The sequence below is a fragment of the Nyctereutes procyonoides genome, unplaced genomic scaffold (assembly GCF_905146905.1).
Source record: "Nyctereutes procyonoides isolate TBG_1078 unplaced genomic scaffold, NYPRO_anot_genome, whole genome shotgun sequence".
Lineage (NCBI taxonomy): Eukaryota > Metazoa > Chordata > Mammalia > Carnivora > Canidae > Nyctereutes > Nyctereutes procyonoides.
In genome coordinates this window covers 19468404-19495360 of record NW_026575048.1, presented here as the reverse complement: position 1 = coordinate 19495360, position 26957 = coordinate 19468404, and the positions used below count along the sequence as shown (strand labels likewise).

At 53.6% G+C, this 26957-nt stretch overlaps 1 protein-coding gene across 15 annotated transcripts in view; it reads left to right on the top strand.

Moving 5' to 3' along the window:
- Positions 1-7865, top strand: part of DTNB (dystrobrevin beta) — a 237877-nt gene extending 230012 nt beyond the window's left edge. For 9 of the 15 annotated variants that reach the window (XM_055327172.1, XM_055327161.1, XM_055327163.1 and 6 more), the window contains 2 exons: positions 5899-5933; positions 7768-7861. In XM_055327172.1, the coding sequence (XP_055183147.1) occupies positions 5899-5903 (5 nt within the window). In that variant the 3' untranslated portion in view covers positions 5904-5933; positions 7768-7861. Of the gene's footprint in view, positions 1-2210; positions 2265-5898; positions 5934-7767 lie in introns of all 15 variants that reach the window. The other 6 variants (XM_055327174.1, XM_055327169.1, XM_055327175.1 and 3 more) reach the window with 3 other exon arrangements.
- The last annotated feature ends 19092 nt before the right edge of the window (positions 7866-26957 follow it).

The window sequence follows — 26957 nt, the reverse complement described above, 5'->3', positions numbered from 1 at the left end:
ACAGTGGTCAGATTCCCATGTTCCCAATTAGACAAATGGGTTCCCTTCCTAAGTGCTACATATGGCTCTCTTTTGTTTCTTTTCAGCTAATATAGTCTTTTAAATACCTCAAAGTAGATTAACAAGGTTATTAAATAAAAAGATAAAGCAGGTTTTCCATGGGCTGTTCAAACACATCCACTGAAACCATCAGTCCATGCTCTTAGGGCAGAGAGGTGTATGTCCTCAGACCTTCAAAGGACAAAACATATACCTTTAGTGTTGTCATGGGGCTGGCCCATGGCTTCCCTCTCATATCTTCCAATGTCCACTTAGAATAAGTGCATGGCCTAGGTTAGTTTTTCCAAGGCAGTTAAGATGCTGGTTCTCCCATGCGGGGAGTATGAAGGTGACGCTGTCTCTCTTCTGGTACCATTTCTCAACCCTTGTCAGAAGCACCACCCTCTCCATAAACACACAGAAATAGAAGAGGTGATTGCCTTTGAGATGACTTCACAGGTGATTAGAAAGTCCCTTCCCTAATATAGTTTCCCAAAGATGCCAGAAACCCTACTTTTAGAAGGAATTTCAGGTCATGGAAATTAATCTACGTAGTGCCTCACGACTAGAGTTTGGGCAAGATCAATGTCTCATGAGCTCATCACACTAGGAGGAGAGGTAACTGGACACCATTAAACACACAGCACCCAGAGAGCCACCTCTGATGCTCTGCTCTCTCAAGCCCTGAAGTCCACAGGTAGATGTGGACTAAGTCTACAGGTGACACCACATCTTTACAGAATGCAGGAATAGACTCCCTTTACCTGTGAGGCTGCCAGCTTCTCAGTGAATAGGAGAGGCTTGCCCAGCACCCTCACATGTTTACTATCACTGCTGGGGGTTCTGTTAGGATGAGGTGAGATACTCAGATTGTCTTTAAATATTTTCCATACCATGTAAACATACTATTTATAGCCATAGCTTGTCCTCCTCATCTTTTTTTTTTTTTTAATTTATTTTTGATAGTCACAGAGAGAGAGAGAGGCAGAGACACAGGCAGAGGGAGAAGCAGGCTCCATGCACCGGGAGCCCGATGTGGGATTCGATCCCGGATCTCCAGGATCGCGCCCTGGGCCAAAGGCAGGCGCCAAACCGCTGCGCCACCCAGGGATCCCTCCTCCTCATCTTTTTAAAAACATTTTCACAAATAACAGAATCTTAGGTTGGAAAAGATCCTAGAAGTCATTTAATCCAGCTTGCTGCCCAATATAAAAGTCCTCTGTTTGGATATTGCCAGTGAGCACATTCATGACCAGTTCTCATCATGGGGAGGTTCTTATCAGGAAGCCAAAATTTGCCTTTCTGTAAGCAATTCATCCTCATCCCACCCTCTGAACCTACCCAAAGTAAATCTAGCCCTCCTATGCCTTTAATTTAGCCCATTAAGTATTTGGTGGCTGGTAACATGGCTGTCCCTATGCCTTCTCCTCTTAAAGGTGACTGTCCACTATTCCTTCAGCCATTCTTACATTCTTAATGTGACATGGTTTTCACTTCACCATTTGGTTGCTTGCACTAGGATGTGGACAAGAGTTTCAAGGCCCCAATTCACAGTGAGTTCCCAGAGCTGAGAGCACTTCTCCCTATCACGGGGTATCTGCTCCCTGCACAGCACAATGAACTGTGACCTCCCTGAGTGAGGCCCCTGGGAAAGCAACCTGAGAGGGCATTCACTTTTTCCACACACAGCCACTTTGCCATTCAGTCCTTTTAAGTTTGTTGTCAGCTAAAACTTCCAGTTTTTGGTTGTTTTCTCTTAACAGAAGTTAATATAGGTATTCCTCACCACGTATTTGGATGGTTGCTTTCTTGAACCTGACTGCAAGATATTAGGTGTATCTCTAGTAGATGTGGTCACCTTAAGGAAAGCAGGCATAGAGATGAGGGAGCCACCCCCACCCCAGTCACCAGGGAAGCAGGCCACAGAGCCCTCAGCAGGCTGGGTGACCTCAGCCTGTGCCGCCCCTAGGGGCTCAGAGCTCATGGGTAAGTGCTAGGGGTGTGCACCATGCACGGTGCAGATGAGGTGAGTGTCAGCGCCCTTGGAGGCCTGTGACCGTAAGCCTTTAGCTAGGGTTTCATCCCAAGCCTGCTAAGTCACTCCCTTCACCTTCCTCCCATGCTTGTGCTGTGCTGAAGGGTCACGGGCCACCTTGGACTTGTTTTCACAGCAGAGGAAGGTGCAGAGGAAGAAGAAGAGAAGAAGCAGAATGGGAAAGACAGAGGTAAAGGCAGCTCACAGGACCCCTAGTTTGAGTGGGAGGCAGAGCTACTTAGCCCCTGAGGGAAACCAACCCCCCCCCCCCACTTTCAGCTCTGCTTTTCTTCCTGCTGCCCTTTCCCCAGAGCTTTCAGATCCCCACAGTGCCTTCTGTCTGCTTTCCCCAACTGGCCATCAAGGAGGTGGTGGTGTCAGGTGATCAACAGAAGCTGCCTCATTTCCCAATTCTATGAGAGATGGTTCAGATATAGAAAGTAGATACCAGGAAAGCACACAACATGACCCTTTGCCTCCAGGAGTTTATAATATAGTTATGGAGGCAAGACAGAGATATGCAAAATAAATAGGAGATAAAATGAAGTGGCAGGAAAAGTTAATCATCAAACTTCGAGTGTGTGATTATAAATACAAGAAGGGTTTCTGCAAAGGAAGAGATTATTGTGGGCAGAATAGCCAAATGGTTTTGTGACCTCAATGGAAGAATTAAAAGCAATAAAGAAAGGTATCAGCAAAGGAGAGTAATGCCTTCCTAGTTTTATTGGATATAAAACCTGCTTAATAACTTGTTATGCACAAAGAGCTGTGCTAAATGATGTCCGTATATTATCTAATTAATACTTACCAACCCTGAGAGATATATAATGATGTCCCTATTTTACCAATGAGAAAATAGGGTCTTTGAACTGGGTCTTTCTGACTCCGTGCCTCGCACTCTTAATCTTCATGTGTCTGTGTTATGCTGAACACATAACATTTGAGAGTTAGCCGTTATTTCTATCATATATTAATATGTGTATTTTCTGGATTCCTCCAACCATAAGCTCCACAAGGTGGAGATTTTGGTCTCTTTTGTTCAGGAGGTATCCCCAGCGCCCACAACAGTGCCTGGCACATAGTGGGATATCAGCAAATGAACAAATACAGGGAAATAAGCCACGTGATGTGCTGGAGAGTGCTTCATCAGGTTGGGAGTGGGAGTGGCCCCAAGGAGGCTGGGCTATAGAAGACATGCCCACTCTCTCCACCTCTGCTGCATGCTCTGCACTGAGCACACCCTTTCCGTGTGATTTCACAGCCCACAAGGAGGGATTTGAGACAGGGCTCAGCGGTGACATCGCCTGCACAGGTTGTAGTAGCTGGCAGAGCCGGGATGCAGGCCGGGCGGCTGACTCGGCCCCCGTGCTGTCATCTGAGTGGCTGGTAGACTAGGCAAAGCGAGAAAAGTGGGAAAAGGGAAAGTGGGAAAAGACTAGGAAAAGTGGGAAAAGGAAGGGTGGGAAGAAGCTGCGTGGGAGCTGCAGGCAAGGAAGGTGCAATGGGAAAGGAGGAGCGCCTGGGGCCGAGCCTCTGCAGCACCGCCTGCCCACGGGGCTAGCAGGGGGCAGACAGGCAGGTGTTCGGAGTCACCACCAGGACTCGGGGGCGGCCGAGGAGGATACAGGGAGGAGAGAGAAACGTAGTCCAGGTGCCACAGTTGTCTAGTGAGTCAGAGCGAGGCCTGCGAGGCAGTGGACGGTAACTGAGGAATTGAGGAGTGACGTATGTGGTACAGTCACCAGAATGTCAGAAGTAGGGGTCAGCTACGTCGGAGACCTCTAGCAGTGCTACAGGGAATGGCAGAGGAGACCAACTTGCTGTGCTGAGAGCGGACGAGGAAGAAGGCAGGAGGCTTGTCATGCAAGGGGTGAAGAGGGGAGGAGAGGCACAGAGACAAGGTTACACTCCATAAACACGTGCTGCAGTCACACGCGCACACACACAACCCAACCGGATCCCGGCGTTCATGTGGAATGTTCTTGGCTGAAGACGTAACAGCTGCTGCTTTGGCCTCTCTTCCCATTGACCCTCCCTTCCCCATAGCTGTTCCCATGGCTTCTCCTCAGCCTCCCTGCATTCCTTGCAGCCCCCGGAGGGTGGCCCCGACCCCTGGGGCCTTGCCCTGACTGTGGACTGCAGCCCTGGTCCCAGTTCAGGGCTGGCTGCAGGCTGTGTCTCACATGTGGACGGGCATGGCTTCCCTTGCCTGCCGCCTCCTGGCCTCGGGGGCCTGTGTCTTCCCTGCCAGCATCTCTCCTTTCTGGCCGTCTTGCTCTTGAGGTCTCCCCATGTCTCCTCCAGTGCACACAGCAGCCTTTCTGTCTGTCCCTGTGAGACCCTGAGAAGGCACCTGAGTTTCTGTTTCTGCGGCCTTAGGTGCCATCCTGAGTGTTAAGAGTCGAGGTGAGATGTGAGTGTGGTTTTAAACAAATGTTTGACTCTCAGCATTATAGGGGTCCCAGGATATGTTTTTGTAGTGGCACTGGAGTCAGTATGTGGGTTGGGGTATAAGGTGAGTGTTTTTATGGATGGACCTTCTGATTGTCTGCCATGGTCTGGGCATGAATTTTTACTGTAGACCAACATGGCAGTAACTGGTGTCACCAAGGCATCAGAGATCAGTAACCGTCAACCATAGAGAAAGAGGAGCTTTGCTTCTTTGGGGTTGAAATCATGCGGACTTAACCTAAACACAACTTGGTCAGCACCCTGTCAGGCAGACATAGTCTGCTCGGTGCAAAAGCCATAAGAGCCAAATGGACCCTTCCGAAGAATTCATGACCTAGCTGGACATCCCCACCACGTTCGCCCCTACCGCAGCCCTCTCTCTGCCTGCCCCTGGATCTCTGGCTGGCTGCATCCTCAGGAACGCTTCTGCTCCACTGGGGTGCCCTCTGACTTCGCATCCCCTCACTGCTCACCTGGAGTGGTGAGGCTTGTAACCAAGACCGCATAGATGAAATCGACTAACATATTACTTCAGAGCCCGAATTTCATCTCAGCCCCTCCAGAGCCTCATTTTATGCTCCTTTGTCCTGTAGAATTGCCTCTCCAGAACCTGCCACCCACGTGTTGGGAGCTGTAAATGCAGCTTGCGTGCCCTGAGAAGGCTCGTGCAGGTCTGGTACACTGACAACAGTGGCCCTCTGTGAATTCTCAGGCTTTTGAGGGTGCAGGCAGTGTTCGAGACCTCAGGGCGAGCAGCAGTGATTTAGCATTCCCGATCAGATGTGCCTGCAGGCAGGAAATACTGCCTGTATCAACATTTAATTCCTTCTCACCTTGGTCACTTTCAGAATCAGGGGATGGGCCATGCCCCCTGATGTAACCGCTCCCTAGATTTCCACGTTAGTACTATTATTCTCCTCCCAAGAATGCTTGTCTGGCTGTTGTTTTATTTTTTTAATTATTTTATTTATTTATTCATGAGAGACACACACAGAGAGAGAGAGAGGCAGGTACACAGGCAGAGAAGGAGGTTCCATGTAGGGAGCCCGATGTGGGACTTGATCTGGGGACTCCAGGATCACACCCTGGGCCCAAGCCAGGCACTCAACTGCTGAACCACCCAGGCTGCCCTTGTCTGGCTGTTTTATGTTTGTGGCAGTTGCTGGTTGTAGGTAGCATGACTCTCCCAGCCTGTTTCATAACTGGTTAGGAAAAGTCAGCATACGGGGAGGGGAGAGAGGAGAGGCAAGTCCAGAAGCCTGGCACAGATGAGGGTCTGTGGGCTGGGGAGTCAGTCCCCTGGGAGAAGACACAGAATGGTGAGGAGACCCCGGGTGTGACGTCCGTGTGTTGTTTGTGTCCATGCTGTACAGGTTAGCAGAGGAGCCGGGACAGAGAGGAAGCGCGGGTGAGTACCATGTTCTCCGCCCTCCCCACGGCCCCCTTCCCTTTGCAGCTAAGGTCTTCCTTCTCCTCCTCCCTTGCCCTGGTCATACTCTCCAAGCCAGAGCCATCCTGAGGGATGGAGATTCAAGTGAAGGGTCTCCTGTAAAGAGCCCAGCTCTACCTTTTCCCTTTGCCCCAGCCCTGCCATCATACCGTCTCAGCCCCTCACCTGGGCTCGGAACCATCCTGCTCTACATGGGGCATGGCCTGGGCCTCGGGCGGGACCTGTGTCTGGATGCAGCTGGCAGACCAGGAGCTGCTAGCTGAAACACACTCCGGGAGCAGGCAGCCGAGGCCGTCCGGCCACCTTTGCCACCTTGCTCCTGGTGGCCCATGCCACTGTCATCTCTCTCCAGGGGTCCAAACCACTGCCCTTGGGTTCTGACACCCAGACCTGTGACCTGCCACTGTGCCTGACCACAGATGGAATTTCAGGCATGCAGGATCACCCTCACTCCACAAAGCCACCCAAACCCCTTCTCATCGGGCCTGCCAACCCGCACCCTCTCACGTCCTAAAACAACTAAGGAGAGCACAAAATTCCCCAGAGGACAGTGCTCGTTGCTGTAGGAATTTGGTCTTTCACATCTTTCCATCTGAGGACCTTAATTCTACTTTCCCCCTAGTTCCAAGATATTACGGCTTTGGGGCCTTTCTCTAGAAAGAAAGGATGAAAATAATTGAGCAACCAAAGCTGTTCCAAAGAAGCATTTTTTTTCCAGGCTAGATGTCTTTGGTCTGGTGAGATGTCTTTATCCATCTTGCCTCTCCTCTCCTCCCCAACTTCTTGCTGGTGAAAGTCAGGCCATCTTCCTCGGTGACAGACCTTCCAGGCAGAAGAGCCAGGGCAGCAGCCCCACTATCCTGTACAAAGAACTTTCCCAAGCCCTTCTGAGGCGTCCAATCCTGGAGCAGCCTCCCAGCCCTTTCCTGATGACCTCTCCCCCATTGGCCCCAGGCCGTTGAGGGGGTTCTCTTCTCTCTGCTGTCTCTGGGAAGCACCCACGCCCCTGGAAAGCTCGAGGCCTCCGGGGCCTGGGCATGGCTCTGCCCGAACCCACTGCACATTCAGGCAAGGCCCTTCCCCATAGCAGGCTGGGATGTCCCAGCCAAGGAGGGAGTCAGGAGCTGACTTGCCCCTCACAAGCCTGCCAGAGCCCCTCTCCCCGGGGCGCACAGGAACCAGGGGTAAGGAGAAGGCACGTGGGAGCCATCCGTCTCACCTTCCTCAGGCCGCAGATGAGGAAATGAAGCCCATGGCCTGGGAGCTCGGGGCCAGAAGCAGGCTCAGAGTGGGCTGCCCGGTGCTCTCCTCTGAGCCTGTCAGGACTTGTGAGAAAGGGTCAGGGGAAAAGCAGGACACCTCAGGTGGCTCAGTTTCACAGACCCTTCCATTCTGCTGTCTTCTGGCCTGAGGCTAAGGCTCCCTTCCCTCCCACCCAGGGTTTTTAGGCACTTCTCCAAGTTGAGGGTCCTTCTTCCCAGTCACGACCCTTCTTCCCAAAACACCACATTCCAAACCTTGCATCGTGAGCCCATTTCCCTCTTCCTTGAAACATTCCCCGACGCTGTGACCTCAGCAGCAACTCCAAAAACTCCAGGTACCCCAGAAAAGAGATTGCCTCTTTCCCTAGAAGGGGGTGTGTTACCAGTTCTTTGCATCTCCCAAGTTGAAAGGGAAGCATCCCCGCAGCCCCACCCCAGGACATTGTCTTGTCCCCAGCAGATGTTAGCAGCATGTGCTCGGAGGCCCTCTCCAGCGCGCCCCTGAATAACAGCGCGTCTGTCCTATATAGGCACAGGGAACATGCAGCAAGCTGGCGTTGACACGAGGAAGGCGAGGCCCTCCCCCGGAGGCGCATTCCTGTCCATCTTTCTGCTGCACACCTGGACCAGTCTTGCAGGCTGCCAGAAGTCACTACCTGGCAGGGAGCAGGGAGCCCCAGCCGGTGGGAAGTGGGAGGGACCGCCAGATGCTGCCGCTGCCTCCGCCGCCGGGTGGGCCTCCCCCTTGCACAGTCCTGCATGAACTAGCATCTTCATCACTCCCCTCGGGCCACAAGTCTCATCTCTGCAACAGGAATTTACCGGGAGGTTGGAAAGAGAAAAGAAACAGCACGAATCTCCTGTGTGTGTGACCCTGATGGAGTTCTTGCCGGCACATGGGGTGCCCCCCAGGGTGGGGGCACAGGATCCCTTCCTACCTTTGACCTTTAAAAACCGACAGATTTTCTTCCCCGTATCGTATCGTGCAAAGACAACTTCGGGCCTTGCTCAGTTTTACAGACATTCACACCCTGGCCACAGCGCTAAAAATAGCCTCCTTCCTTTCTCTCACACTGGTTAGGCTTCCGCCCCGTTTGATGCCGAGGCTCTGCAGCCGAGGCGGGAAGGGGGAGCCGAGAGCTTGCACTGCAGCCCTGGACGGCTCCTCCTCCAGCAGCCAGAAGATTCTTTGCAGCAGAGCCAGCGGCCAGCCAGGCAGGGAGCACTGACCCGTGACCGCCAGAGGGAGCACTGACCCCCGGGCGCTGTGCTCGCGCCGCCTCTCCCCTTCTCAGGGTTCCATTCTGCTCTGGCACACATGATAATCAATCCCAATTCCCGGTGATTTTCATTTATTTTTTTCTGCTCCCTGGGCTCCAGGATGTTATTTTTAGTAGGAGAACTGCTATAAATATTTATAAAGGGCAGCGACTGGAATGAAGTGAGAGGCCCCACAGCTGGCTCTCTCATCCCCCCGCCCCACGCCTCTGCAGACCCCTGCCCACTGCCTGAGGAGGCCGGTGCAGAGCCAGTGGGCTCAGCCCGCAGCCACACGGATGGGAGTCACGTGGAAACCTCGTGAGGGGGCAGTCAGGGGGAAACGGGTGGGGTTAACTCTGCATCCTTCCCTCCATCACTCCCAGCCCTGAAGGAGGTGAAGGCTTGTGTGGGGGAGTGCTGTGCCCAGTACCTCCATGTCATGAGTACTAAGTGTGAGGGGCAGGTGCAACTTGGATCACACTCCAGCTGTGTGAGAGCAAAAAGGAAACAGGAGCCTGAGGAGAAGCCGCCTTGCCTGTGGAGGGCTTGCCTCCCACAGCAGCTCCTGAGCGCCGCCTCAGCTCAACTGTGACCAACAGGGAGCCGAGGCCCTGGAAGGCCAGCAGGGGCTCTGGTAAAATAAAAGTACTGGTGGAAAGGTTCTCCCACACACTCAGGAAACAGGGATCCAGCCTTGCCCAGAGGGCCAGATGGGGCAAGAATGAGAGTGACCAAATGGAAAGTTCTGGGGGACACTCCGTGCCGCCAGTGGTGAGATTAGGTATGGGGGTGGCTGCAGCAAGGTCTCAGGGATGACTCTTTGAAGTGACTATATGCTTCCCCCACGATCCTGACTGCCCACACCTTGTACCCTGCCCCCAAGCACAGGGCAGAATTCCACCTTCCAGTTGCTCACATGAACAGTTTGCTTCTTCCAGAACAGAAAGAGCCAGAGAACAGTCAGATTAAAAGAACCAGGGGCTCCCAAACAGCCAAGTGCTCAGGCCAAGGTGCACATGGTGTGCAGTAGTGTCCTCCGGGCCCCAGGTGTGCCCCTCCACATCCGGGAGGCTGCCCAACTCCACAAGGCCCCGTCACCACTCAGCAGGTCCTCGAGCCGAGGAGGAGCCTTCACATCCTCAGCCACAGGAGAGGCTCTGGACTCCCAGCCTCTCACCTGCACATGAAGAGTGAGAAGGGGGACTCGAGAGCGCCAGGGGGATGAGCTCCGATGCCAGCATGACCGTGCATGGGTGTTGGGTTTTATATCAATTCTTGCTGACAGCTGCGTTCCTTTACAGCTAGAACATCCACCATTATCTAAGGCCCCGAGGTGCCTCCTGACTTTTTGGCATCTGCTTTAGAATGCAGATCCGTATCAGAAGTTTGAAGCTTGTCCCTTTGCTCAACTCTGACCTAGAACACAGGTGTCATCCTGTAGGGAGGCACTTCCTTTTTAATTGCTCTGTGACCATCTAGGAGTCTAATTTAACCTGAGCAGATGATCTTTTAAGAGAAGTGACAGATACAGTCAGCATCTTAGACCCCCTGGGCCGGTACTTTGTGGCTGTGAAGACCCCTACAGAGGTCCCAAATGTGTCCTGGAGGAAGTGGAGGCTCTAACACGCTCAAGTGCAGAAATCCCAGCCGTGCCGAGGTTCCATGTCTTTTCACAGCCCCCTCATCCGCTGCTTGTGCTCTATCCACTGGCTGACTCCCCCTCTTTTGCATTGCTTACTCCCTGCTCCTGTAGTCCGTGACAGCTTCAGAAAGGTGCAGTTGCTATGGCAATGCCTAGAGCCATCTGAATTCCTGCTGCAGCTTCTGGAAGAAAAGGCTGATGAAGAACCATTCAGTGGATTCCAAATCTAGCCTCTGCTGGCCTCTCCTAAGCCAGGGGCCAGATGACTGTTACAAACTGGGAACGTGGGAGGGAGGTAGGCCACCTTCCCTGGGGAGATACTCCCATAGCAGTAAGCCACGTGCATCTGAACAGGTTCTCCACGTGTGGATCAGAGAACCAAGTGAGGCTTCTACCCGGGGCTCTTAGGAGAGACACGGTACCGGTGGTTCTCAAACTCAGAATCAGAATCCCCCAGAAGGCTCAGTAATATATGGAGAGCCAGGTCCCACCCCCAGTTTCTGATTCGGTAGTTCTCATAAGCTCCTGGGTGCTATTGGCACTGCTGGCCATGTGAGGACCGCCATACACACTTATGAGCAGGAGTAAGGGTGCCGGAGCCATGGCCAGTCAGGCCGAGAAAGGCCAGAATCAGTGATCTATTCTAAAGGAAGAAAAAGGAGGGTGGAGGGTTCTTAGCGATCATTTTTCTTGGATAGGTGCCCTGGGGAACGCGTGTCAAGACCAGGGATCCTACACTTTTCTTTTGACTCCAGCAATCTAAACAAAGACCTCTCCCCCCAGACGCGTAAGAGGGGCAGCATTACAAGACTGGACCTGAATATACAGAAGACCAGTATCCCCGATGCCCAGTGACTGAGTGGGTCTTGCAGTCTAGAGTCTCAGCAATGGGGGAGGCTGAGGGCCTGCCTGACTCCAGAGGGAGATGGGGTGACGTGTGTAACAGTCACCCGGTGCCCCCAGTTGGAGTTTTACACCAAAGTGCTTTCCCCAGAATTCAAATACCGTACTCCATGCTAAAGAGTGTTTGGGCCCCAGCTGGGCTGCTTGCTTTCAGCCCACCTGAAACTCTGACCTCCATGAGTAAAATTCTAAGAGGACATGATTACTGCTGGGCCCAAGATAAGGGTTGCAGACCTTCCCAGTTATGAGTAGATCCCATGGGTACTGACACCTTCTCTGCACACTTAACGGTGCCTGGAAAACCACGTCTGTGGGGGTGGGCTTGATGTCTCTCCTGCCCAGGCATGCTTGCAAGCAGGTGGAGCATGCTGGTGCCATCAGCCTTCTGCCTCCTACTCCAAGGGGGCACAGCTAAGGTAGGGCCATGGTATGAAAGAAGTGGGCATCAAATCAGTTTACAAATTCCAGAAACAATACTAACTTTTCCAGTTGGGTGAAAGTTTGGATGGGTGGTAAGTGCTTTCATTTTGAAAATGTATAATTCCTAAGGAACACCAGGAGGTGAGCTGGGTGGTGGGGGCTGGGAGGGTGTTTTGAAAGGCAGGCCCCAGATGGCCATCTTGGTATTTCTGAAGTGAAGGGAGCCTAGCACTGCTAGAGGTAGACACGAAGAAGGGGCAAGTAGGGGCACCTGGCTGGCCCAGATGGTAGAGGGCGAGACTCTTGATCTCCAGATCATGGGTTCAAGCTCCACATTGGGCCTAAAGTTTACTAAAGTAAAAAGTGGGGGGCGCGGCAAGTAGCTTGGAACGGGAGCGTCATTCACTCGAGAAGATACTTCGGAGCTCTGTGTGCTGAGCATCAGGCCCCCTCCTCAGGTCTCCAGGGGCTTTAGAGGTTAAGGTTGGTCTGAGTTCATAATTAGGGAGTGGGAGTGGGCTTGGAGGGCCTGCTCTGCCCCCTGAAGCCCATCTGGCCAGGGACAGTAGACGCAGGACAGTGCACGGGGGGAGGGAAATGCCACTGCTCAGAGTGGTTCTGGTCACTTAGAGTGTTGGTCTCAGGTCCCTGAGCAGGAGAGGAGACTAGGGAGGGTGCATGCATCCTGTGAGCTTACAGGCCTACAGCCCTGGGGCCCAGGCACACTGCCAACTCCTAACAGTTCATTATAATTCATAGTCAGAGCCCGAATCCCTCTCAGCCCCTGCAGAGTCCTCAACCAGAGAAACCTGTTAGGGTGTTGGCCTACAGCCATCGCAGCACCTCCCAGCCGCAGTTTGGCGGCCTCTGGGAGAATGGCTGGGCAGACACACCCCCTACCCCCACACCCCCTGATTTCAGTGAGGGGCACAGTGAGTCCTCAGCACACCTGCACACACAGTGGGGCCCTCTGGCCTGCGGCTTTCCCCCTGTAGACCCAGCACATGATCTGGGGCGGGACGGGGAGGGTGGGGGGCAGGTCTACACTAGCAAGCCTCAAGATCACTTGTACCCAGTGGGCTTTTCATTCAGGTCCCAGCTCCTGGGTCACGCAGGCTCCACCCTGGCTTGGTCCCAAGGCCTCTGTCACGTGATCTTTGCCTCCCTCCCCACCCACGGCCAGCATCCTTGCACACTGGACATCCATCCACTAACAGGAGAAACTCCAGCTGCGTCCAGGATCCAAAGTTTCTGGAAGCCCTCCCCACCCGCAGTCCCTCAGAATCCCAGGCCTCCTGGTCAGGGCCCCATCCTCCTGCTCCCTCAGAGGGCAGGCCCCGCGGCCCCTCTTGCACAGCCCGCAGGCCACGGTGCTGACGGGTGTAGTCTCGTTGACCGCGTGGACGGCCTGGGTGAGGCCCTGCCTGCAGAGGCCCCTTGGCCTTCGAGGTGCTGCTTCTGTGGGGCTCCCCTGCTGGAGTCAGCAGCGTTTTGGAAGAGGGCACATGTGCCTGGGGCTGCCCAGAGGAGGCAGAGGGCGACGGCAGGAGCCAGGGGCAGGGGTTGCTGAGGGAGTGAGCCTGGGCTCCCTGCTGGACGAGCTTCCAGATGGACCAGCTCCTCAGAGCCAGACTCAGGGGTGCGAGGAAGGAGGTCTCCCAGCTCAGGGACCTCAGTGGGTTCCCCTCTGGCCTTGGTGGCTGGCCGGCATTGGTCCTACTTTCGTCATTGCCTACGCAACCGCAGCTGTCTAGGTTTGCCCTTTGCCACCCATCTGCCCCGGGAGCCCACCCAGAGGGGGACGAGGACGGGAAGCCAGCTGCGGGGTGGAGTGAGGGGCCTGTGAAGAACCAGAGAGGAGGTTGAAGAGGAAGGCAGGGGTGGGGAGGGGGCAGAGCTCAGGTGAGGAGGGGAGCTCTCCCCCGGGTACAGGGTACAGCGGTGGGACTGCAGGCACAGATGGAGGGGGAGCAGCTTCTCCCTCCTGAGCCCCAGGCCTGGGGGAGCTGGTTCCTATCCTGGTGTTGCCACAGCCTGCCCCCACATTTTACCCTGACTAGTCCCCACTGGGAAGTGGCGCTGGTACACCTTCCCTGGGATTCCTACCCCCAGCGGCCCTTGGCCCAGAAGTCAGAGGCCTTATCTCGCCCTCCTCCCTCCGTCCCACCCTGCCCCCAGCCCGGTTTATAGAGCTGCTGTTGCAGCCTCAAAGGAGGTGATGGAATTTCCCCGGGGGTTGTCTTGTTCAAGGAGTCTCTTATCTTCCTGCCTTCAGCCATCACTGGAGAGTGGAGGGAGTTAGATCGGGGTCACTGGGAGGCCTCTGGAGCCAAACTTGGCAAACTGTGGGCTTTAAAGCCAGGGTGGAGTTGGGGAGGCCCTGTTTAACATTTCTGTTTACTGAGGCCCCTACCCTGTCCCGCCACAGCCCACCTCACCCAGCTCCTAACTGGTTTTTGCCTGCCCCCATTTTATGACAGAGATTGGGTCTTTCCTCACCTGCATATTCTTTCAAGGGGGGCAGCTCCCCGGACAAGGTCATTCTCTAGCTGTATTGTACACACAGAACTACCTGCAAAAAGCCTCAGCACATCCAGGCACACCCAAGACAGGAACTCACTTCGCGCAGGGATCTGGAGCAACTCAGAACCCACAGTCAGCCCCAAGGCCCTGCGTCTGGAGAGGACTGGCCAGGCACTGTGAAGAGATGCAAAGAAAATGGAACTCTGCCTTGAGAAACCAGCCAACAGAGCTTCTTGAAGATATCTAGGAGGGAGTTAATGAAGGAAAATACTAGAACAGAACAAATAGCAATATAATTACACATATAATCGATTGTAGCTGTGCTGTAAGATGCATGGAACATTGGGCTTACTGATGTCACTGGGTGATGAGAACCAGGTGGGCTTCTTAGAGCTTTGCCCTCAAGAGACGAGAACCAGTGCATGTTAAACGCCTGCTGTGTGCCAGGTGTGTTCACTTACGTGGATCTCACTTATGACTTCCACTCAACAAAGCTGTGGTGTAGGTATCATCAATTCAGAGAACCAGGCTCAGAGGTCAAGTAAGCTGCCCAAGATCACATGATCCTGTCTGCCGGACTGGGATGCAGCTCGACTCCCCACTATGGCAGACTGCTGAAATGACAGAGCTTCAGCAACATTTCAAGGAAGACAATATTCCAAGCTTGAGGGGGTGGAGCAGGGAGGTGGCTCAGGGAAGGAAGTCAAGTGTGGAGTCAGTTGACTTAACTAGACCTGGTTTGCCTACTTTGAAAATCACAGTGGAGAAATACCCAGATTTGCTGATATATAATCTTAACTAAGATAGTGTCTCTAATTCCTAATTATACCTCTCCTCTGGGCGTACCTTTCCCCATGCTCCTTAGTGCCAACCCAGCCCATACATGCCACAGACACCTGAGTTTGTTTTCCCCCAAATGAGGGCCCCATGCGCCCAAGCCCAGCAAGAAGAGAAGGTGGAAACATTAGCACGGAGCAGCACGTATGTGGCATGCACCTCTGCCCACCCCGTTCTAAGCACAGGGACTTAATCCCCACAACTCTCCCTGAAAACTACTAGAATCCATAGATGAGGCAGCTGGAAAAAGGAAAGCATTTTGCCCAGGGACACGGGGGTAGCAAGTGGCAGGGACTTGAATCCAGGCAAGCTTAGCCCCATGGAGGGATGTGCCGGACTTTCCAGGGTTGTGTTGACACGCATCAAGGCAACTGGCCCCGCCGCTAGGGATCACCCTGAACCTTGGGGCAGGGTGTTTAAGGACATGCCATGAGAACATACTAGCCAGTCTATGCCGGCTTTGTAGCCTGGTCTTAGGCTAAGCGAGCACTCACCCCACCCTCTCCCTAAGCCACATTACAAAGCATGCTCATTAACTGGCAAGGAGGTCTGTTTTTTAGATTTTATTTATTCATGAGAGACACACGGAGAGGCAGAGACACAGGCAGAGGGAGAAGCAGGCTCCATGCAGGGAGCCTGACGTGGGACCTGATCTCGGGTCTCCAGGATCACACCCTGGGCCAAAGGCGGCGCTAACTGCTGAGCCATCCAAGCTGCAAGGATGTTTCTAATCACCAGGCTTTCTCAACCACAGAGGGAAGGGCCCCTCCACACCCTATTCCCCCTATCAGAGGGAGGTCTGTCTGGAGCTGTGTCATCCAGAAACTGACCTGAACTAACCTGGCCAAGCACAGGGGGTCCCCCTCCTCTCTGCTGCTTTTTTGTTTAATTTTTATTTTTATAGTAATTCTTCAGTAGGCTCTACGCCCAGTGTGGGGCTTGAACCCATGACTGTGAGATCAAGGGTCGCATGCTGTACCAGCTGAGCCAGCCAGGCATCCCTCACTGCTGCTTTTAAGTCGCTTGCAAAATCTGAGGGGTAAATGGGTACATGTTGCATTAAAAATAGAGTTCTTAATTTGCCATCCACACTTGGTCGTGTATGTACAATGTTGTCTCTCCCCAAGGTGGGAAGGCGGATATGTAAAAAAGCAATAATAACACAAGCGAGGCTTGTGTTCTTCTGTACCACACACGGGGTGCAGAAAAGTGCCCGGGGAATCAGGGAAGGAGGGAGAGTTCAACCACAGATAAATCAAATGATAGGAAAAGATGAAATAACAGAAAACATAGTGTCTCTTATCACCTGAACTGGTTCCTTCACTTGCTCACTCAGCTTGTCCAAGGCTACGTTCAGATAAGTTCCAGTGGGTTCTTTTACTGTTTCCTACGCTTATAAGGTCTTAAATACGCCTGGTCAGCTCCCTTAGTGTCTTCATTAAAAAAAAAAACACACACACACACATATTAAAAGCTATTTTTGAAGCAAACCCTTCCCCTTGGGATAAAACCTCCCTTCACTGGCTCTTGCCTTTGAAGCCACACGTCCCCTGCTCAGAGCCAGCACACCTCGTCTGAGGTGTCTTTCAGTCCGGAGGCCCGTGGGGCGGGGCAGTGCACCCCAGCTGTTTCCAATTAAGCCCCTCCAGCTGAAGCGAGTGGATGGCTTTAGCAAGTCGAGTTTCCAGAGGGTCAATCTTATTTTGAACCGACATGTCAAAACAAAATCAACTCAACCCAAAACACATACAAAGCAAACAAATACATCTGTTTGCAGACTTACCTTAAAAATACAAGGGCAGAGCGAGTTGCAAAGGCCCCGTGGAGCTTCTGGGGAGGGGAGGGGACGGGGATCTGTGTCAGCTTCCCCTCCAACAGGAGATGAAGACGTGGCACCCCAAACCAGGGTCCTGGCCCCAGGGTGGTGAGGACTGGGCTCAGGCCTGGGATGACCCATGCCTCCTCCCCTCCCTGGGCCCAGGGTTAAGGCAGGTGACTGAGAAAGCACACGCTTCACCTGTTGAGGCCTCCCCATCCACGCGCACTGCCAACGCAGGCCCGGCGCAGGGCATCACAAGGACGTGGCATCAGGGGTGGGAAAGGGCGAGGCTCACTCCTCACCGGCCACTTGCTCCTGCCCAGTATCATTCATCCACTTTGTCCTTGGAGGAAGGCGCACTTTGAGAAGCACGATGCCACGGGGGGGGGGCAGCGTCCTCATCATTTGGGCTAAAGAGGCAGACACTCCCCTCCCTGTTTGGGGTCTAAACTGGAAGATGTATCAGAGAATGGCCTAAAGTCGTTTTCTTTGGCCCAAGAGGTGTTGTTTTTGTTTTTGTTTTTTAAGATTTTATTTATATATTCATGAGAGACACAGAGAGAGAGAGAGAGAGAGGCAGAGACACAGGCAGAGGGAGAAGCAGGCTCCATGCAGGGAGCCCGATGTGGGACCGGATCCCGGGTCTTCAGGATCACACCCTGGGCTGAAGATGGTGCTAAACTGCTGGGCCACTGGGGCTGCCCCCAAGAGGTGTTTTTAAAATAATGTAACGGGTTGCAAATGGTGAAACATCTGAAGATTTCACAGAAAAAAAATCTAGATTTACAGCTTCTCTGGAAAAGTTAGACTACATCTGACTCCTCTGGTCCCACGAGCTCCCTCTGCCCAAGACCCTCAGGAGGGCTCCCCTCTCTCGCTGACCTTGCCTGCGGGTCCTGGGGCTGCGGGGGGGGGGGGGGCGTCCCCAGTCCCCTGCTCCCCGTGCCTCCAGCCACCGCCACTGGCAAAAGCCGGCACCCCCAGTCTCTCTGGGGCCCACGCTGCTTGGCTCATCAGCTGCCCACGTAAGATTTGCATAGGAAGTGCCGCCCTGGGGTTCCCGGCAGACAGCCCTGGGGCCGGTGCAGGCCGCGCAGGCGAGGGACGTGCGGAGGCCGGGTAGGGAAGCACAAAGCCGGGAGGGATATGGAGACAGCCGCTTGAGGTCCTCACGATCAGGCAGTCTCAGGCAGTCTCAGGCAGTCGGCGACCCCCAGCCCAGAAGCTCCCCTGAAACTTGCGGCTTGGGCTTGCGGCTCCCTTCCTCGCACACAACCAACCTTGAACCCTGGAGCTTTTTAGCACGTCCCCTCGGCTTCCCCAATGGACTGGAAGCTCCCCGAGGGCGGGGATGGTGAGCTTTCCTTCAGGAAATACTATGTTCTCCAACATCCCTCGGGCTAAAGTAAGTGCTTATGACAAGTGGCTGAAGTGCAGATGATTTAACAAGTACAGATGGATATAATGTAGCTACATTTCTGCCCATGGTTCAACACCCATAAAATGCTAGGATAGTATCTGAACAAAGGTTACAAATAGTATTGCTATTTTGGGATCCCTGGGTGGCGCAGCGGTTTGGCGCCTGCCTTCGGCCCAGGGCGCGATCCTGGAGACCCGGGATCGAATCCCACGTCGGGCTCCCGGTGCATGGAGCCTGCTTCTCCCTCTGCCTGTGTCTCTGCCCCTCTCTCTCTCAGGAATAAATAAATAAATAAAATCTTTAAAAAAAAAAAAAATAGTATTGCTATTTTGTTGCTTATTGTTTTTTAGAAGATTTTATTTGTTCATGAGAGACTCAGAGAGAGGCAGAGACACAGGCAGAGGGGGAAGCAGGCTCCCCGTGGGACTCGATCTGGGGACCCCTGGGATCATGATCTGAGCCCAAGGTAGATGTTCAACCACTGAGCCACCCAGGTGCCCCTCTTGCCTTTTTTAAAAAAGGATTGATTGATTGATTGATCTATCTATGAGAAAAGGATTTATTTATTTATTATTTATTAGAGAGAGTGTGCTCACAAGTGGGAGGGGCAGTGGGGGAGAGAGAATCTCAAGCAGACTCCCCTGAGTGCAGAGCCCGCGGGGCTCCGTCTCACGACCCTGAGATCACAACCTGAGCTGAAACCAAGAGTGAGATGCACAAGAGTCCACATGCACTGTGCCATGCAGGCACCCCTTTTGTTACTTTTTATTTAAAAAGAAAACAAAACCCACCTCCCATTGCCCATCTTTCTGAATGTCCTCCTCCAGCCCACTGCCCCCCGCCCCAAGCTACCGTGTTGGAGCTGGGCGCACTCTCCTAAAGCAGTCTGGGCACCTCCCTGGGATTCCGCAGGAGCCCGGCCTGCCTGGAGGTGCTTTTCACGTGAAGCAGTGTTTTGTTCTGTGGCGGTGACCACCGTGGATATTCCCAGTTGGGAACACTCAGGAGGGGTACAGACCTTCCAGACACACCAAGCAACCTGAAGCATGGGAGAAGGAGCTAGAAGTGAGTGCTGAGGGCATAGTGGGTGCTGATTCAGAGCAAGCAAATGGCTGATGTATAGTGACCCAGAGGCTGCGCTGGCCTGGAAATGAAACTTGAATTAGAACCAAATTGCTCTGTAGACCGTTCCTAATGAATATGGGTAAAAGATTGCCTTTCAGTGCAGTTATTGACTATGTGGTTTAAGGTGATACGAGAAGCTTCCATCTGTAGGAAAAACTCAGAAAGGCTGAGGAGATGGTAAGGACCATGTCAAGAGCCAGAGGGGAGCCAATGCTTGAACCATCTGGCGTCCTCGCACCGCCCAGAGAAGACAGGAGCTCCCGGACCCCTGCTCTAACTCTCGGTCCTGGCGGCCTGTGTGCCTCCACTTTCACTCTGCAGGTTTCCACCTTCCAGCTCACCTGCCTCTGGATGTGACCGGCCCAGCTCTTGGGGGTCTTCTTGTGCATGAGTCCTGCCTTCTGCCCCAACTTGGTCCCAGGTCATTCAGGCCTGGTGGGGCACCTCTGGTTGCCTGGAGCTTCCCCCGTGACCTCCCCAGACCTGGCCTCACTTTACCCTCCTGAATCTTCTCTTTTCTCTCCCTGTGGGCCTGGCCCCTGCATGTCCCTCGCTAAGGCTCCTCTGTCTGCCCCATCTTTCTTCCCAAGTGCCTCTTCTCTGAGCTTGGCCCATCCTCTCTCAGAGGCCTGGGTGAGCTCCTGTTCCTGGGGGAAACCTTCCTTGGGTTCCCTACCCCCAGCCTGATTTTCTTGGGCAGCCGTAGCATAGAGGGGAACAGACAGGGACTTTGGGGGGCAGACATGCCTGCATCTGCATCTTTGTGTTGTTCCTTTCTAGAGTGTGGCCTCAGGTCACGCCTTTTTCTCTGCATCTATAAAACAAGGATCATTTCAACCTACATGGTTGTTATAAAGATGATGCTAAAAGCCCGGGATAGTGCTCAGCACATAGCAAATGATCAATAGCCTTGCCTTTCCTTCCTTCCTCTGACACTAAGTACACTGCTCGCTTGACACTGTGGGGGCTGCCCTTCCAGAGCCTCAGCCTTGGAGTGGGCTCCTGAACAGTGCCTAGCATCAGGTGGCTCACAGTCACCCAGTGTGTCTTCCAGGGCCAGCGGGGGCTGCAGGGGCCTGGGCACCAATTCATCTCCCCTGTGCAGACACATGAGAGGCTATTTTCTGGATGGAGGGTGGGGCTTAAAGTGTAGGGTTCAGTGTGCTGAGCTGAACCTCTGCTCCTACTGCAGCCTTCACATCACAGGAAGAACCACTTCCAGGTTAGGGGCTGCTCCAGGAGTGCCAGGTAAGGACCAGGACAGGATGGGGAGGACCAGCTCATAGATCCTCCCCCGCACCCCCCCCCCACCAACCACCACCACTAAGTGACCTGAACACCCTTCAGTGGGTGAAGCAGACTTTTCAAGCCCCTGAGACACCAGAGTCTTGCACCAGCCTTCTCTCAGGGCAAAGAGGCCTTCCAGAACAATTTATCCTTCGATGGTGAAACCTGCTCTGCACACTCCACATTTATTTTCTTTTTTAAAGATTTTATTTATTTACTTGAGAGAGAGAGAAAGCACAAGCAGGGGGAGGGACAAAGGGAGAGGGAGAAGCAGGCTTTCCACAGAGCAGGGAGCCCGACATGGGGCTCAATCCCAGGACCCTGGGATCATGACCTGAGCCAAACACAGATGCTTAATCAATTGAGCCACCCAGGTGCTCATTTAGCACCCTACATTTAGACTGAAGGAGGCTTCTCTACAGGCCAAGAAGAATCTGTGCCATTCAATCACTTAACAAATATTGATAGTGTACCTACTATGGACCAGACATATTCCAGGCCCCGGGGGTACAGCAAAGAACAGCCAGGTGCCTGCCCTCCGGAAGCTTACATTCTAGTGCGGCAGCCAGATTGCAGACAGTCATGTCACACCAGGAGGTAGAAATGCTTGGGTGGGTGGGGTGGGGGAAGCATGGGGAAAGTTTAGAGGGTACGTGGCTGGGACTGCAGCGTGTGAACTTCTCAGGGTTCTCAGTCTCTGCCTCTATCGCAGGAACTGGCAACTTTTTAGGGAAAAAAAGAAGACACAATATACTTTGCAGGGAATTCCTCTGGTATGTATCCAGCTGAGGACAAACTCTTTTGCCCTGGCAGCTTGTGACTGCCATGTTCCACCATTGCCAGCCACCCAGGCCAGACTCTCCCAGCAATCCATCTTCAGACTAAAATCTTCCTGCCTCCTTTTCTGCTCCATCTTCCCTCTGGAGCCTATGCTGTGTTCTGGACTCCAGGCCTCTGTTTCATGGCCAAGTGCTGTTTGTTTGCTTTCTTGCTTTGCCCGTCTTTCTTTGGCTACCTTCTCCAGTGACAAAGTTTATAGTCCCTTTATCATATCCAATCCCAGAATATAACTCTCTACCTGGAGCAAGAAAAGAATGTTCTGGAAGTTACACACTTCTGGAAAGTTCCAGGGCTTTCCTCCACACCAACCAGACAGAAGGCCAGGTAGTCCACCTTGGCTGCCAGAGGGTACCTCCCAAATCACCTCACATCTCCTGCTACTACTCCTCCCTGGCTTCCTCATCTTCACAAGGCAGCCCATTGGTCTTCTAGAATGAGATCAGTTAAACCTCCGTATGCTCCTCTTTGGGAGAGTGGCTCTCCTGCCTGCACTCATATCCTTCCTCAAATCTCCACGCTTCTCTCTTTTTAAATAGATTGCATTCCTGTTAAGGGGCCAGCATTTCTCTTTCTTTTCTTTTTAAGATTTTATTCATTTGAAAGACAGCACAGATGGAGAGGAAGCCAGCTCCTGGAATAGGGAACCTGACCCCAGGCTCAATCCCAGGACCCTGAGATCATGACCTGAGCCGAAGGCAGACGCTTAACCGATTGAGCCACCCAGCTGCCCCTCCACACTTCTCTCTCAGAGCACCAGCCACTTCCCATTTATTGCCACAAAGGGGTTTTTTAATTTGACAGACGTGATTGCTAAATCATGCCTGGGAGCTCCTTGAGGGCAGGGCTCAGGTCTGTTGAGCTCACCATTGACTCCACAAAACCCCGCCCGATGCCTGGAGATAGTAGAAGCTCAACAGTTGTCAAATATGCAAGTAAAATATCCCCAAGATACAATTATATTGTTAATACACATACAAGAAACACTAAGGAAACACGGAAAAGGAAGGCGTGAGTGGCAAGCCTTAAACCTTAGCTCCCTCATAAATAAACGATGTATTTATTGTAAATAGTTCTGACCAAGGATTTTCCCTGATTATGGAAATTTAGGAGGTGTCTTATAAGGGTATGGAAGATGGAAACTCAGTTTTAGGTGTAAAGAAAAAAAAATAATAACATGAAACAGACACACGCACTCTTCCCCTCGCCCCTCCCTAAAACCTGCTCTGGATGCGAAAAGAAAACGAGACTGAGCCCAACCAATCGGAAGTCAGCTTTTCCGAGGCCCCGCCCCGCCCCTGGATGACAGACAGCTTGCTTCGCACCAGCCCAGCGCCACCTGCAGGCCGAGGAGTGCAAACGCGGCCCTTGCCGAGACCCGGCCGGGTCTGCGTGGCGCAGAGAGGCCTGGCCCCGGGCCCCGGTGAGACCGCACGGGGGCCGCGGTGGGGTCCGTCAGGCAGGAACCCCCCCGCAGCTGTCAACGGCGGAGTTCCTCTGGTTTACACAAGTGACTTTCCCACAACTTCCCCCTTCGTGGTAAAGTATCCCTGCTTGACCAGAAGAATGGATTTGATGGGGAAAAGTGTCTGAAAAAAGTGACACAATAGTGGTTTTATTTTTATTTTTTAAAATATTTTATTTATTCATTCATGAGAAACACAGAGAGAGAGGCAGAGACACAGGCAGAGAGAGAAGCAGGCTCCATGCAGGGAGACCGACGCGGGACTCGATGGAGGGTCTCTAGGATCAGGCCCTGGGCCAAAGGCGGTGCCAAGCCGCTGAGCCACCCGGGCTGCCCCGCAGTAGTGGTGTTTTTTGTTTTTGTTTTTTTTTGTTTGTTTGTTTTTTTGTTTTTTTGATAGTCACAGAGAGAGAGAGGCGCAGAGACACAGGCAGAGGGAGAAGCAGGCTCCATGCAGGGAGCCCGATGTGGGACTCTCATGTGTCACATTGATGTGTTCCAGGACCCTGGGATCATGCCCTGGGCTGAAGGCCGACGCTCAACCACTGAGCCCCCCAGGTGCCCCTTGTGATCAGGATCTAATGGGAGCTCAGCTGGAAAGCGCACTGGAAACGTTAGGTCCCACTGAGGGAGTTATCTGTATTCCTCTCTCACCTTCTCAGGCAAGGGACAGAGGGAAGTGGAGACGCAATTAATAAAGGGACTGTCAGCACACCTGAAACTAATATCACACCGCATGTGATTAGACTCTGATTAAAATATATTAGACTTGTGTTAAAAATAAATAAATAAAAGTACTGTCTGCTGATGTTTGTGGAGCACTTGCTGTGTGCCAGGCTCTGTCCTGGGCACTCAGCATCATCTCATTAAATTCTCCACAAGGAGCAGACCGGTTTAGCTCCGCCTTCAGCCCAGGGACTGATCGTGGGGACCCGGGATCCAGTCCTGCATCCGGCTCCCTGCATGGAGCCTGCTTCTCCCTCTGCCTGTGTCTCTGCCTCTGTGTGTGTGTGTGTGTGTGTGTGTTTCTCATTAATAAATAAATAAAATCTTTAAAAAAAAAATTCTCCCAACAAGCACGGGTATGCGCAGGCCCGTTCCCCAAGCCCCGCCTGTTACTCCCTAGCTCCGGGAGGTGGGAGGTGGGAGGTGGCCGGCGCTCGCACCCCATCTGCCTTCACCCCACCGCCATCTGGAGCTGGAGCTCCGGGAGCAGGAGCGAGCCGTGGCCTGGGCAGCGCCTCCCGGGGGGTCTGTCCTGAGTCCCGCGCTCTGTGGCCCGGGGCGGGCCTGGGAAACGCGAGCCTTCTCCGTCCACCACCCCCTCCTTTGTCTACGAGGGGCTTTGCTCACCGCGTCCCCTGCCAGGTGTTCGGGGGTCACTTCCATCGTCCCCACCCTGGTCCTCTGTTTGGCTGGAAAAGAAATAGACGGCGCGGGGGGCGCGGGGGCGCGGAGTCCTAAAGCGGACCTTGGGACACCTGCGGCCCTTGAGCATCCCCACGTGTGGCCTGGACTCAGCCGCCCGCGGGTGGCAGCGGAGCCTGTCGCCGAGCCCGCGTTGTAGAAAACTAGTGTCCGATAAGGAAAAATGACTTCTCAGGTGGAAGAGCAAGCTAGAGGCAGAGCGGGGCTGCATCCAGATCCCGGAAGCCCTGGCCCCGTGCTCTGGGCTCCCCAGGCTCAGGCTCCAGCCCGAGAGAAAAGAACAGGGCGAGGTGCACCTGCAGGGCTGGGGCCCTCCTGAAGGCCCCTGGGGAGGCCACGACGTCGCGGGCACCTGCTTCCAGAGGCGGCCCACATCCCTGGGCTCGGGGCTCCTTCCTGCTCCTTCAAAGCCAAGCAGCAGTAGGTCAAGTCCTTCTCAAACCCTGTCACTCTGGCGCTGACTCTTGTCTCCTGCCCTACTTCCAAGGCCCCTGGTGTTTATGGACCCCAGATAATCCGGGTGATCTCCCCATCTCCAGCTGGGCTGATTAGCAAACTTGGTCCCCCCCCCCCATGTGACCTAACATATTCACAGGTGCCGAGGATTAGGATGTGGACGTCTTTGGGGGGGTCATTATTCTGGCTGCCGTATGCCCCTTGTCCCAAGGGCGGCGTCTGCAAATAGTCGCATGTCCTGCATGTCTGACACATGGACTGTGATGTACGCCTGCAGCTCTCTCCTTGCGCCTCTCGGGAAGGACTGTGGCCAGCCCCCGTCTCATCCCTCGAGGATTTCCCCTCCACTCTGTGTTCCTGTGTTCCCCTGGAAGTGTTCCCACGGCCTGCCAGCTCCTGGTGGGAAGGCCCTGGTTCCCACCTTCTCAGCACTTTCCTGTCTTTCTGTGTGTCCCTCCCACAAGTGGGTGCATGGCCTCTGGGCCCAAGGAGAGTCAGGGAGACAGGCCCAGGTTGCTGGCTAGGCTCAGCAGAGGAACAGGGACACCTCTGCAGATGGGACAGGGAGGGGGTCCCTGCCAGTGCATCCGCTGACAGGTGGCCAGTTCTGGAAAGTGCAAAGGGCTAGGGAATCCGCTCTTGTCCTCTGAGGAGGGTCCTGCACCTCACTGGAGAGATGGAATTGGTTTCAGCTGGCAAAATGGAGATGGGGGGCCAGGCCCTGCCTGCCTATGTAACCCTGCTCAAGTAGAGAGTGGAGGGTGGGTGGAGGAAGGAGACGGTGCTAAGCTGGGATCTTCTGGGATCTGGGGTGGAGGCTGTGAGTTTGTCCCTGTCCCCCAAAGTGCTGGGGCAGCTGGGAACTGGCATCACTGCTGGTCTCCTCCATTCTGCCCCCTGCTGCTTGCATTCTCCTGACACTATCCCCTTAGGGGCCAGCTGGGGCAGTCTTGGCTCAAATGCAGCCACCTTGTCCTTGCTCCCTGTAGTAGGCAGCTAAAATGGTTTCCTGTATTCAGACTCCTGGATACTCCCTTCCCCCTGAGTGTGAGCTGGTCCTGGAGGCCTGCTGTTTACAAAGAGAATAGCTGAGTCTGATGCAAAAGTCTATGACTTCCCTGCTGCCTGAACACTGTCTCTCGCTCTCTCAGGCTTGTCACTCTGATGAAGGCAGCTGCCATCTTGTGAGCTGCCCCGTGGGGAGGCCCACATGGCAGGGAGCTGAGGGCCGCTCTCAGCCTTCAGCCAGCATTGACTAGAAGGCCTCAGTCCGACAACCCACAAGGAACTGAATCCTGTTACGAACTATTGCATGAGTGAGCTTGGAAATGGATCCTTCCCCGTCAAACCTGGAGATGGCTGGAGCCGGCTACGTCCGTTGTAGCCTATGGGAGACCCTGAGCCGATGACTCCATGAAGCCACCTCCAGATTCCTGACACACAGCATCTGTGAGATAATGAGTGTTGCTGTTGAAGGCACCAAGGTTTGGGTTAATTTGATACGTGGTGATAGATCACAGATATACCCCCTTTGTCCTTGACCCTGTTGCCCCATCAGCCCTTTGTCCTTGGCCTCTGTTTACTCATCTGGTTCTCCCCTTGCCTTCCTGAGCCTCCTTCTCTTTCCTTCGCTGTCATCCCTCCCACCCCAGGCTGAGGTCTACCCCAGCGTCTCTGGTCTCCACACTCCCCAGGGAGAGCCCATCTATTCATGGCTTCCATAACGTGTAAGTACCGTGTCTATAGCGATGCTCCTCCAGTCATTCTCCACCCCTTCCATCAGCTCATCAGCATTCAGTTCCATTTCTCCTCCGGCCCCTGAATATATATTTTATCTGGATGTTACTATAACAACCCAAACCAGTGAATATGTCCCTTCCCGTCATCTCTGTTTCCAGTCAGCAATAGATGTTCCTTTTGGAAGGCGGCGGATCGCTTGCCCGTACCCCCTGCCAGAGCTGAGCACAGATCTCCTCGCCTCTGGGCTGCCTCCCTCCAAAGACTCACCTTCCTTAAACATGATCCCCAAGACATCAGATTATCAATCACTCTCGAGTCTCCAAGTTCTTTCCCATTGAACTTGCCTGATGTTTTCCACCAACATCCCCACGTGACTCTAGCGGCTGGACCAGTGTTTCACCTCCCTGGCCTCAGGGAGGCCCCAAATGTAAGGCTAAAGATTGAAAAAGCCCCAGATGTCCTTCAACAGATGAATGGTTAAACGGTGGCACATCTGCATGTGGAATTTTACCCAGGAATTAAAAAAAAAAAAAGGTACCATTAACACACGCAACAACT